This window comes from Botrytis sinoallii (genome assembly GCF_014898435.1).
Source record: "Botrytis sinoallii strain Bc 23 chromosome Unknown BSIN_037, whole genome shotgun sequence".
In the NCBI taxonomy this organism is placed as follows: domain Eukaryota; kingdom Fungi; phylum Ascomycota; class Leotiomycetes; order Helotiales; family Sclerotiniaceae; genus Botrytis; species Botrytis sinoallii.
Genome location: NW_024066064.1, coordinates 293,384 through 305,310, shown reverse-complemented (window position 1 = coordinate 305,310; position 11,927 = coordinate 293,384). Strand labels below are relative to the sequence as shown.

At 40.8% G+C, this 11,927-nt stretch overlaps 3 protein-coding genes across 3 annotated transcripts; 1 reads left to right on the top strand and 2 right to left on the bottom strand.

The window, feature by feature from the left end:
• Window positions 1–832: 832 nt before the first annotated feature.
• Window positions 833–1,657, bottom strand: EAF02_011920 (uncharacterized protein; the record flags this gene model as incomplete). Its single annotated transcript, XM_038907968.1, has 1 exon — window positions 833–1,657. One exon carries the CDS (start codon window positions 1,655–1,657, stop codon window positions 833–835), a length of 825 nt encoding a protein of 274 aa, XP_038752313.1.
• A 2,599-nt stretch (window positions 1,658–4,256) lies between these two features.
• EAF02_011919 (uncharacterized protein) lies at window positions 4,257–8,897 on the top strand (the record flags this gene model as incomplete). The annotated part of the gene is made up of 8 exons (XM_038907967.1): window positions 4,257–4,377; window positions 4,506–4,831; window positions 4,888–5,194; window positions 5,292–6,511; window positions 6,565–7,029; window positions 7,081–7,756; window positions 7,809–8,291; window positions 8,329–8,897. 8 exons carry the CDS (start codon window positions 4,257–4,259, stop codon window positions 8,895–8,897), a joined length of 4,167 nt encoding a protein of 1,388 aa, XP_038752312.1.
• A 1,194-nt stretch (window positions 8,898–10,091) lies between these two features.
• On the bottom strand, window positions 10,092–11,391 carry EAF02_011918 (uncharacterized protein). The gene is made up of 2 exons (XM_038907966.1): window positions 10,632–11,391; window positions 10,092–10,437 (listed from the first exon to the last, which is right to left on the bottom strand). Exons 1-2 carry the CDS (start codon window positions 10,712–10,714, stop codon window positions 10,236–10,238), a joined length of 285 nt encoding a protein of 94 aa, XP_038752311.1. The 5' UTR covers window positions 10,715–11,391; the 3' UTR covers window positions 10,092–10,235.
• Window positions 11,392–11,927: the final 536 nt, after the last annotated feature.

Genomic DNA, 11,927 nt, shown 5'->3' with positions numbered 1-11,927 from the left:
CTTTTTATTAGTTATTCTATATATAAAGCAAGCGACGATCACGCCGCTCAAATAGTTCCTTATCTTAGCACGTCTAAATACCCTTAGGGAGGTCCAAAACAGACGTTAATTAATATAAATAAATAAAATAAAATAAATATATATAAAGCAAAAAGAAAAGAAATATTTAAGAATATATTATTATCTAAGATTATTATATAATTTCTATTTTATACAAAAATAAATATTGAATTAGTTATTAAATTCATTAATATCATTAAAATCACTATAAGAGTATAATATCTAACTAGAGCTTTTATACAAAACAAGATAGAGAAAGGAATAATAGTAAAAAAGAAGAGAGGAGAAGAAAATAAAAAAGAAATAATTAGAGAAATAAGAGAAGGCTTTGATTTCCTTAAAATTTCTTGATTTTCATAATTTTCTTATTATATATAATGTGTATAATAAGCGAGCACTATTTCCTAGCATTTATTTTTATTTCCCTAAATTGTATATATCTATTTTTATAGAATAAAAAGTTATTCGCTAGAGCCTCTAGAGGCCTAGCCGTCCTATATAGTCTTAGACTGAAGGTGGACGTAAATGAAATCAATCAATCAATCAATCAATCAATCAGTCTATAACGAATGTGAAATTGCGGTATCAAACCGATATCGCGCAACGTTTCCTTTCTGGAACAGGAAAGAGCATCGCGATGGTCGCGGTGCTTGTCTTGACCCGTACTCATAATAATAACTCAATGCTTCGCTCAAACTCTAACTTTCTATCATGATACATTTCGTCTTCCGTCTTGCTTTTCTCATACACTTCCCAATCCACTGAAGCACCTTTACAAGCAAAGATGACATCCTCCTAACCCCTCGTCCCCAGTCCCAAAAATTCTCAGCCCAACTGTAACACCACACTCGCACCTCTCTCCTTCCCTCTCTTTGACCAGTTTTCTTCTCACTGCAATCCCCGAAACAACCGGTCCAACGATCGTACATAAAACTAAAGCCCAGATTATCACCAAGAATATTTGATCTTCGACTACATCTAATGTTCTCAATCTCCCGGCATCTTTGTGCGAGTGAAGTTGCATATTTAGGATCCTGATTGGCGTTTTGGAGAGACTTAAGGTGCCTGAGCTCTGCGCTTCTGAAGCTACCAGGAAGCCAAAGCCTCCTCGAGCAATCATTGTGGACCCTACTATAATGGCATCGAGATGAGGGGGGTCTGTTTTTAATTTTTGATTTGCGAGATCGTTTGTAGCGACTTCTTCTGGTGAACCGTCTTGTTGGGGAAGTTCTTCTGGTATTGGAAGTGTTTTCTTTTTGAACTCTGTCCACTTGTGAGACCACCTTGTGGTGGAGAATTCGAAATAGACAACTAGTCCCACGGAAGCTTTGGCTAGAAACATCAAGCAAGCGTAGAATATTCCTTTCCATAAGTGTCCGAGTGCTGTTATGATTTTAACCATCACGAGGACAAGAATATCATCTAGCATTGCCGCGCCAGCTATCAAAGTACCGATTGGTGTTCTCTGAAGGTTTGCGGATGCGAGAATAATGAAAGTTGACCCTAAGGATGTGGAGCAGAGAGATGCTCCTGCTGAAAAAGCTGCTAATGCGGTTGGATATCCTGAACCTTCAATACTATCGAATTTCATACTCATGATGAAAAATGAAAGAGCCATCGGCATTAGGATTCCAATCATCGCAGCGGACAATGTTGACCATATTGTGTTTCTTAATATATGAAGATCTGTGATGAGGCCACCTTCAAACACCAAACAGATGAGCCCCAGATATCCGAGATATTGTACTGTTTCTTGGATTTCTATGCTGAGAAACGAAGTTCCGGTGATAGGTATTCCAGAGAGAACCCCGATAAATATTTCCCCAATGAGTCCGCAATAGAGGAAGGAATCGAGAAGGTCGCGGGTTATGTTGAGAATGAATATGAAGATGGAGAGAGGAAGTATGATGTCAAGCCCTGGTTCGATATAAGGAAGGAATGCCATGTCTTTCGAGTTTGGAAGTTGGTAAGATGGAGAAAATGAGAAAAGGATCTGGGTCAAATTCTTATTGATGAACTGATGTACCTAAGATAAGAGTATCAGAAACATGCTGTTGGAATCTATTATCTTGATCATCATCTAAATTGTTCTCGTAAAGTAGATCCGTAGCTTCCAGCACAATGCTGCCTTATCAGATGGCATCGTGTTTAACAGCCCATAGGGTGAATCCCAGATTGTCTCTTCCCGTTCCATGCTCTTCGGTGTAGTTCATTACACGTGCAAAAGGACCAGCTCACCACTCGGGGAGTTTTGTAAATGAATAAATGTTGTCATTGACTCACCTGAGTAATTTGCTATATGTTTACGATCTATCGCCTCGTACAAAGCGTAATCATCGTTGGGAATGTTAGACGAGTTACCTAAGGGGGGTAGTACAAGGGACTTTTTGGGTGGAAAATAATACTGTGATCTATTGAATAGCTTCGTCCAACAATGTCAGATAATGACAGATTTCGATGCGTTATCTGATCGTCAATATCTTGGGATAAAGTTTTGCCAAATTAAGCTGTGTACATTGGTTCTTTCCAACACCCACCATATAAAGGACTTGCCATCTGACTGGTATGGTATCTTACGAAAATGCATCGAGGGCTGAGCCTTTCTGACTCGAGATACACTAGACATATCAACGGCAACTGAACAGGATTATGGGAGACACAAGCTTCCGACTAATTTTCCGATTGTTGAAACTTCACACAATGAGAAATTATTTATCTTCAACCAGAATTAGGAACATCGTATGAATTTCCTTCAACATATATGCAATGAAATAAAAATTAAAAAAGTCCTCAGGTACAGTACAATAATTGAGGCACATATTGAAATGGAGCTGGTTTGTATTAAAATCAGGAGCTCTTGTTAAGGCATTATGGATATCACCACCATTACTCTTCACCATTGCCATGCTTGCACTATCAGCACTCACAATCATTTGAATCTCTTCAGTGAGAACATCAAGAAATATGACACTCCAACGCCGCTTCATTAGCCTAGTGAGTGAAGACCTTTACCCACATTCAGTACGCAGGAGAATGTCTTAGTTCATACTCATAAGCAGTAGATGCCCATTAACCTTGAGCTTTCTCCGTCCGTTTGTAAACAAGTACGATAAAAACTGGCAACATGGCATTTACTAAATAACAAGAAAAGGCGGCATTGAAACAAGCAGAACAAACACGGGAAGAAAAAGCTTCTGTAAGAAACATGTTATACAAACTCAAAATGAATAAATGCTGTGGTGGAAGTGATGAATGATTGATGTCGATTGATTACATACAGCAAGAGCTTGTCTTCGTATTAGAAGGCGGGCATGTAGTATGTCAAAATATGAGGAAAAGAAAGATAAATGAGGAAGAAACAGGTGTATTATGCTGACACACAGTACTGCCTGCCCTCTTCCAAAAGGGCGATTTCGTCGATTTTGGGATTTTTGGAAGTGCTGATTAAGCAAAGATTGATCAAAAAAGTGCCAAGAATTTTCTTTCAGTGAAAAGCGGAGCGTACACTCTACCTCCTCCCAAAGTCTCACATCGTACGAGTAAATGCTACTTCCGAAGAGGCAAAACCATCGAGTTCTTCTTCCGATTTCTTCAGATGATCGCAAAAAGAGTAGCCATGAAAGACGGATGCAAAAGAACGAAATCATTGCCCGTTCTAGGAATCGAACCTAGGATCTCATCATAACCATGCGATTTTCACAAGTACTAGTGATGCGCTTTACCGCTAAGCCAAACGGGCTGTGTGAATGGAGGAGTGGCGTGGTTTGTGAATATATATTGACGCACTGTTGGTGTCCTAGGGATTGTGGGTAATTTCGCAGGATGCGTGTGGATTAAGTAATTGTGCCGTGGTCGTATCAGAATATTTTTCTAATTTCTGCCGAAAGTCTACAACCGAGCAAAGATCGATGATAATTGTAATTAATGTATCAAAGAGCATCATTTTAATCATCTGTGTTAATCCCATCCAAACCGTTGTAAATGATTATGACATATTCCATAGCTTGGAGCTATCATGAATAACACAAACGCGAAACGCGTTTCTCCCTATCAAGATCAATCAAGACCCTCTTCCCCACTTAACATACTGGTACCGGCATACCGGTAGCTTTTTCTTGGAAATGTCGTTGTCGTTGTCGTAGTCGTACATGAGAGGGAGAAAGCTCCAAACATTTACAATTTTCTGAAGTACGGCAATGGAAACCAATTCTTCACCACAGTGCAATGCACTGAATGTTTCCGATGAGAAACGATGCTTGGAAAATGCTACATCTGTGAATGGATTATTTTGTAGCTTCCACTCTAAACAATGTCAAGGTATATCCCCAGAAACACCCCGGACAGAGCCGAGATCTCAATATCCGAAAGTATTTAATATTTGCAATCCATTTGACATTTTGCCACAAATCTCCATTGAGTTCAACACAATTGACAATGACCTTCAGGTCTTTATCGTGGATACAAACTTCGTACAGCTCGGCTTGAACGACTAGACAAAACCCCACCCCCATACCTTGCAAATACGAAAACTGCTCTTGGAAATGAGAATTTTAAGGATGTTACAACGGAAGCGGAATGTAAGGAATTACATGATTGGTTATGGACCAAGTATCAACTACTGGAAAGAGTGATAAGAGCGAGGAAGCTGCATCATAGTCGATTTTTCAGTCAGAACATGGACTATGGGCATGCGAAATTCTTGGACCAGCTTAAGAATCAGAAAATACATGTTACCTATGCATTAGAAAAACTCGAAAGGAGAACTACAGAGGTGTGTCAATATGCGGCAATCTTTGCGGACTTTGTGCTGACTTTGTTTCTCTCCAGATTTTATATCAAAACCAACAATGGTTCAAATGGGTACGAGAATGCCAGGATGATGAAGAAGCACATCGGGAGAAAGAACAAAAGAGAATAAAGCAAGAGGCACAGCTATGGCAGAGGAATTGGAAGCAGGCAAAGCAAAGAATGGAGGAGAAAATGAGAAGGGAAGAGAAGAAGAAACAAGATACTTTTCTGGAGAGAATATACAAGGAGAAGATGAAGGAGATAGAAGAGAATGAGGGCACAGATGACGATATGGATTGGGATCCTATTGAGGATGAGTTGGAGGATGGACGAGGAAGATTTATAGGTATGTTGATATTGACATCACGATCTTCCATGCGTAGAGCTACAAGTCCATGCTTCACATTTTTTATCTCACAGATGCTAACTGGCCATTCCTAAAGACCTCATGCGGCATTTCTTATGGATATCCTCGGAAGAAGATCTAAAACTTGTCGAACCCTCATCAACGGAAATTGACAAAGAAGTTGTGATCGAGAATGATGTAGTATCTCAGAACCCAAATCTCAACGCAAATAGTACCGACGAACTTGACGAGCTTGTGGCCCAAATCGAGTCCGCTGGTGTTACCGAAAAGTCAAAAAAGAAGAAGAAGAAGAAGAATGGAGGAGCAGCTACGGCAACTACGACAACTACGCCTTCTCTTTCCACAAAGACAAGTAAACTAACACCCAAGCCACAAGAGTTACCTGATAAATCTCTGATCGAAAGTCGAGAGGACATGTATCACAGGTTGGCTCATGGAATAAAAATTGACCTTGATGATGTTCGGGGGCCCATGGTAGCTGGAACGGTGGAAAATCCTCACGTCCAAACAACAACTCGAACGTTTACAGAATTCGAAATCACACGCCTGCTTGACGAGGTGTCCGAGATTAAGCACTTGTTGTTCTGTAGATTGTTACTTGCACACGCCGCTTTACTTCCGGCGGCTCTCCGCGCTGATAGTATCGAAGCTTTCTTTCAAGATGAAGAAGTGACTGGCACCGCCCTGAGAGATGTTTGTCTTAAAATGGAGAAACCTAGTCTTCAAGAAATCCGGGATGCATGTGCAGACTTCTTTCGATCGGACGATGAAAAGGAGGAGGATCCTGAAATAAAGACCCAAAGTGAGGATGTTGATGATCAAGAAAGACCCGAATCTAAAGCTGTTGATCCTTATGATGTCAAGATGAGGTTGATCCGGAAAAAGCGTGGTGAATTACCTGGAACATGGCGTTCAAAGCGGGAGCTTTCTCGAGAAGAGGCGGCTCAAAACATGCTTGGGATGGCTCCATCTATGCAAAACATTATGGGGGATATGGAGGGTGGTGCGATTGATTTCGGCGATTCCACAAATTCCCAGCAAGTGCGCAAGAAGATCCGTGTGAAAATTTGTGGTAGAATGATCTGGAATTATCCTAGTGATAAAGCAATGACTCGTGGAGGTTGGTTACATTTCTCCATCATCGCAAGGGATAGTAATCTCAATACTGCAATTGAGTTATGTCGAAATTGGGAAGAGTTCTTTGAGTTGAACATTTTGGCTTGCTGGGGTTACTTTCCTGCTTCAAACTGGGCTTCTTGGGTTGGAAATAGATTGAAGCAGCAAGCTTTACAACTGGTGAGTTTCGTCAATTCTACCCATGAACGCTTCATTAACAACGCGATAACTAGGGCTTCATCATGTACTATGAAAGTTCAGATCCAGACGCCAAAGAGCTTAGTGTCAGTTTCTCACAAGGGGGTCGTAGCAAACAAACCCGTCGTCAACATGCTATATTCCAAGCAAGGAACGTAATTTGTGCCAATATCAAACGGAATGATCCATCAAGTCGCCGTTTTATTCAATATCTGTCTATGCAAAGTCATCGTTTAGTTCTGCTTGTGAGAGATGCTGAAAGTGGTAAGTTGTTAGTCAAGCCTCCCGAAGAAGAGCGATGGCTATGGCGAGAGAAGAGCGGTCTTGGACGAGCTGTCAAAAATGTATGGAATGTCATGAAAAGAATTGGACCTGAATTCTTCGAGGAGATGGATCGTCATCGCGAATGGAACTTTTCTTTCAACGATTATTACGATGTTTATGTTTGGGATCTCGAGCCTGGAGAAAGTTTAGCTCCATTGTATAATACTGTTCAACAGGTCAGTCTTGTCATCCACTGGCCTTCTCAAAGCTCTACTAACAAAGCTTAGATGCTCATCAAAGCCATCCGGGCTACCACAGGTAAAGAGATGTATAAGCCAGCTGCTTCCATTCTAAAAACGCTCTATCGAGACGAAGATAGCCATTATCGGGATGTCAGACCAGGTGATCCCCAACAGTTCGTAAACCAATGGGATTATCTTCAAGATGGGAGATCAAAATTCTATTATGGTGACATTGATGGACCAGATCGTATGCCAACTGAGCCAACAGACTCATGGCCAAGTAATCTCTTTTACAATAAAGCAGATGCTCTAGAAGATGAGGTCTTGTTTCCTGAGGAGCGAGCAGAAGAGGAATCCATTGCTCAACCGGCCGTTGGCAAAAAGGATTCATTGAGAGCGTTCGAGGAGGAAGACTTTTCAATAAAAAGATTCGTAGATGGAACCTGGAATTGGGAGTCGGAAGATTCCGAAGACGAAGATTCGGGCATCACTAAAAATTCTGAAGGTGGATGTCAAGGGCATCACGAAAGCCTTTTCGAGGACGACAGCGATGATGAGGAGGAGGACGATGATGGATTTGATGTCTTTCCAAAAGAATTCCCTAAAGATCTACGGCCTACTGTACACAGACTTGCCATGGAGAAGACGTACAAAGATGACTATCCCAATGAAGATCTACAAGAAGAATTCATGAAGTTTATCGAAAAGACATCATCTAGAAGTATGATAATATCCTCTCCTCACAATCAAATTGAGACTAATTTACTGAATAGATTTCAAAAAAGCCTGGCACCAAGCAGACATGACTCCCAATGGACAGGAGCGGTATTTAGAAATGAAGAAGTTGACCCACAGATCCTGGAGATACAACCATTCTCGTAGACCTTTCTTCAAAGCATCTTCAACAATACTCAATTTTCGGGTCATGAGTTGGCTCAAAGTGACAGCCGATGATGTTAAAGATGCAGAGAAAGCTATGGGTAAGATATATCCATTCTTTAATTCGGAATTCCTTGACACGGAAGTTGGAAAGGGATTCAAAGAATCTTTGATATTCAAGCAGGAGGAACGAGCCCGGAATTATCCAGACATCAGAACAGACAAATCTACGATCAGCCAGCCCAAGGAATTTTATGCCAGTCTCGATGAATTTCGAAAGAAAATGCGGTCCACAGATGATTATTCGGAATTTCCTCTGGAATGGGATATGACGATTCGACCTATCATTGCAAAAACGCAAGTCACCCCATATTGGTGTATGTTGCACATTATCCACTAACATGTTTCTTATAGTCTACAAGTCTGGGATTGTTCGCAGTCATGCATCATCAGCAGCCAGCTGTCAAGCATTTCAAGGTACAGAGCCGCATCGTCCTTCTACACCCGATTTTTTTGTCGATTGGCGTACGGTTATTCCCGATCTCGAAGTGCCAAGCTGGGTGGCAGATCCCTTCAAGGTCCCACCCCTCCTTCACACCGCCCAAAAATTCTCGACTGCCAATCCCAATGCCAAATTCGCTGTGCTTCGCTTATGGAGTGCCCCCTACTTTTATCCTTTGACGGTTGGCCACGATAAGCGTGATGGTTTTACCTTTTACGATCTTACGGGTCGTACGTTTACTTGGTTATTTGTTCCGAAGGATCTACCGCACTCGGAATTCAGCATGCATATGAATTGTAAGAATCGGATTGAACCGTACAAGAAACAGTTTGGAGATAAGGTAGTGGCGAAGAGAGATAAGTATTTGGTTATGGGGAAGGATGAAGAGGAATTGGCCAAGTATGTGGCGGGAGTGACGTTTGCGGTTCAAATGAGACCGTGGAGACAAGAGGTGGATTTGTGGAGGAGTTTGTTATGTTGATATTAAGTTTTTGGAGGGGTTGGATGAAAGGTGGTGGGATTAGAGGTGGGTGATATCTTTGGGTGTTGTGACGATGATGGAAAATTCATGTCATAATAGTAACACAATAGTAAATTTTGTGGCGAGGAGGTATATATTTTTCTTCACTTTGAACATTTAGAACTTGTTGTTCTGGTAAATTGAAGGATGTAGGTAGGTCTAGGAACCGCACAATCCTCGTGACTATTCATGGTAGACCTACCTAGGTAGGTTTGTTATACGGATATAGAAATACAATCGAAAGAAAGATTGGATTAGATGAGATTTATCTCAAGGTATTGATTGGCTTAGAAGGAAGTGAAATTTGTCTGTAAAGAAGAATTGGATGGATGGGTAGGTAGGTATATGGATTGCCAGTATTACAACGACTTCTTGTTACATCAACCGCGGGCCTTTCTGTGTAATTAGATAGGTAGATAGGTAGTAGGTAGGTATCTGTTGTTTGTATTATTGTTGTATTGTTGTTGTTGTTGTTGTTGTTGTTGTTGTTGTTGTTGTTGTTGTTGTTGTTGTTGTGGGTAGTGTGTAGTGTGTAGTGTGTAGTATATAGTGTGTAGTGTGTAATGTATAATGTATAGTGTATAGTGTGTAGTATGTAGTGTGTAGTGTGTAGTGTATAGTATATAATGTGTAGTGAATACTAGGTGGGTGGATAGGCGCTGGAGTAGATTGGATTCGAGTAGATTGGATGATAAATATCTATTTAGGTAAATGGATGAGCATTGAGTAATGAATAGATGAATGGGTGGGATGTATGAATGATATGTGTACGGAGTATATGTATATATGTACTAGGTAATTAAGAGTGTGGATTTTTTTTTGAGACATTTATATTGTGATGTTGGGGGATACTGGATAGGTACTGGACTGGATTACTGGACTGGATAATGAATGCATTTTCGATTTGTAGAGTATGGTTTTGATGGAATGGGATGGAATGGGATGGAATGAGATGATGGGATGATGAGAATTGATTTGTTACTCACTAGTGACGCGAGTGTGTGGAATTGTTGTTCGCGCTTGATGTTGATGTGCTGGATGGCTGGATGGGTTGTGGTTGTGGTTGTGTACTCTATGGAGTATGGATGCTTATGTTTATTGATAGGAGTGGGTTATTGGTGTTATTGATGGTAGTGTGATTATCATTTTATTTTGCATATTAATTATTCATTTATTTATTTGTTCATTTGTAACCTAGATTAGATAAATACCCAGGTACATGCAAACCCAAATACTCCATACATCATCATTTATCCATCTACAAATTTCCTTATAAACTCAAACATCTCTTTCATCCATTTACTCTCCAATCACATATGTACACCCCTCATCTCCCATCCACACTTCATGAACCCTCCCCTTCTCCACATCAATTCGCTCACCCACGCCATAGGTCAGTTTTGGCGCATCCTTTTCGCGCGGATAGGTGATGGTCAATTGTCCTGCGGTAACAAGATGGGTGGTCAGGGTGTTGTGGGAATGGGGCGTGTAGTGGGTGTTTCTGGAAATGAAGAATGTGAGATGAAAAGGTTACTCAGCCTTGTTGTGGAGATGGATAATCTGTACGGAGTAGATGGGTGGATGGAGTGGAGTTGAGGCTGTGTAGGTAGGTATGTATGTATGATGTACAGTAGATGGTGGAATGATGGAATGAATGAATGATTGAATGATTGATTAAATGGGTTAATCACTTACGGGCCATCGGACCACGTGTATACGGTTGAGAAGCCCCAGGAACGAACCTTTTGTTCGGGTTGAAGGATTGATTGTGAAGTCATGATTTTGGATAAAGGGGCTTGGTTTTTTGTGTGTGTGATGTGTATGTGTATGTGTATGTGTATGTATTGTGGCGATGTATTTTGTGGTGTGGTGTGGTGTGATGTGATGTGATGTGATGTGATGATGGTGATGTGGTGTTGTGGTGTTGTTAAATTGTTTGCAGTTTGAGGTTGAGGTTGAGGTTTGAGATTTGAGGCTTGAGGCGCAATTGAAATAATAGCTAGCTGGAGGTACCTAGTAGCTACTTTGTAGGTATTGGTGTATCAGATGAAATGGTTGATAATAGCCAGGTCCCTACCTAGTAGATACGACCTGAACTACTACTAGAGGTACCTAGGTAGGTACTCCATAAAAATCCACCCTGAAAAAAAGCTTGATATCCGTAGCATGAACCAGGAACCATTCAATGTACTGGGCTTTGGAAGGTTTCATACGGAGTAGTTCAGCGCTTTTAGCTTTATTCGCTTTATTAAGTATTAAGGGTTTCAACATTGTCATCCGGCTCATACCAGTCCTGGTGTTCATACCAGTGCTGGTGTGGTTATGTACCCAGGTCAAGGATATCAAAATGTCAAATCAGCCAAGCAAATACCAATCAAAGAAAAAAAGGTACGGGCCGGGATTTTATCAAGTGGATGAGGACTAGGTAGGTACTAGGGAGGTATTGAGTACTGGACTGGGTAGACTACGAGACTACTAGACAATAAAGAAACAAAGGTTTTAAATAAGTCTTCAATTTAAAAATAGATATGTATTTATTCATTCAATCATTCATTCATTCATTTATTCAAACCATCCATACATTCATCCATACACATTACATAAATATGAATCAAAATTCACTCTTTACCCACATCTCTCTCGTTTCTCTCTTCTCTGGTCTGGTGCATTTTCAATATTATGGATGATTCGAGATTCAAGATTCGAGATTCAAGACTCAAGACTCAAGACTCAAGACTCGAGACTCGAGCTATCCCTCCATCCTCTTCTGTCTTGTGTTAACCCATCAGATCAACCAATACCCACTAGCCTTGTCAGCACTATAAGAATAGTAACAAATTCATACCAGCCAGTAAGTCCGTACGTAGGTATGTCGGTACCAGGTTAGGACCATTTGTACCCAGTATAAGCTGAAAGAGAGGCCTCGTTTTATAGCCCCCTTCCCTTGATGATCCCGATGAATCAACATTTCAATTAACTTTCCCTGATTTT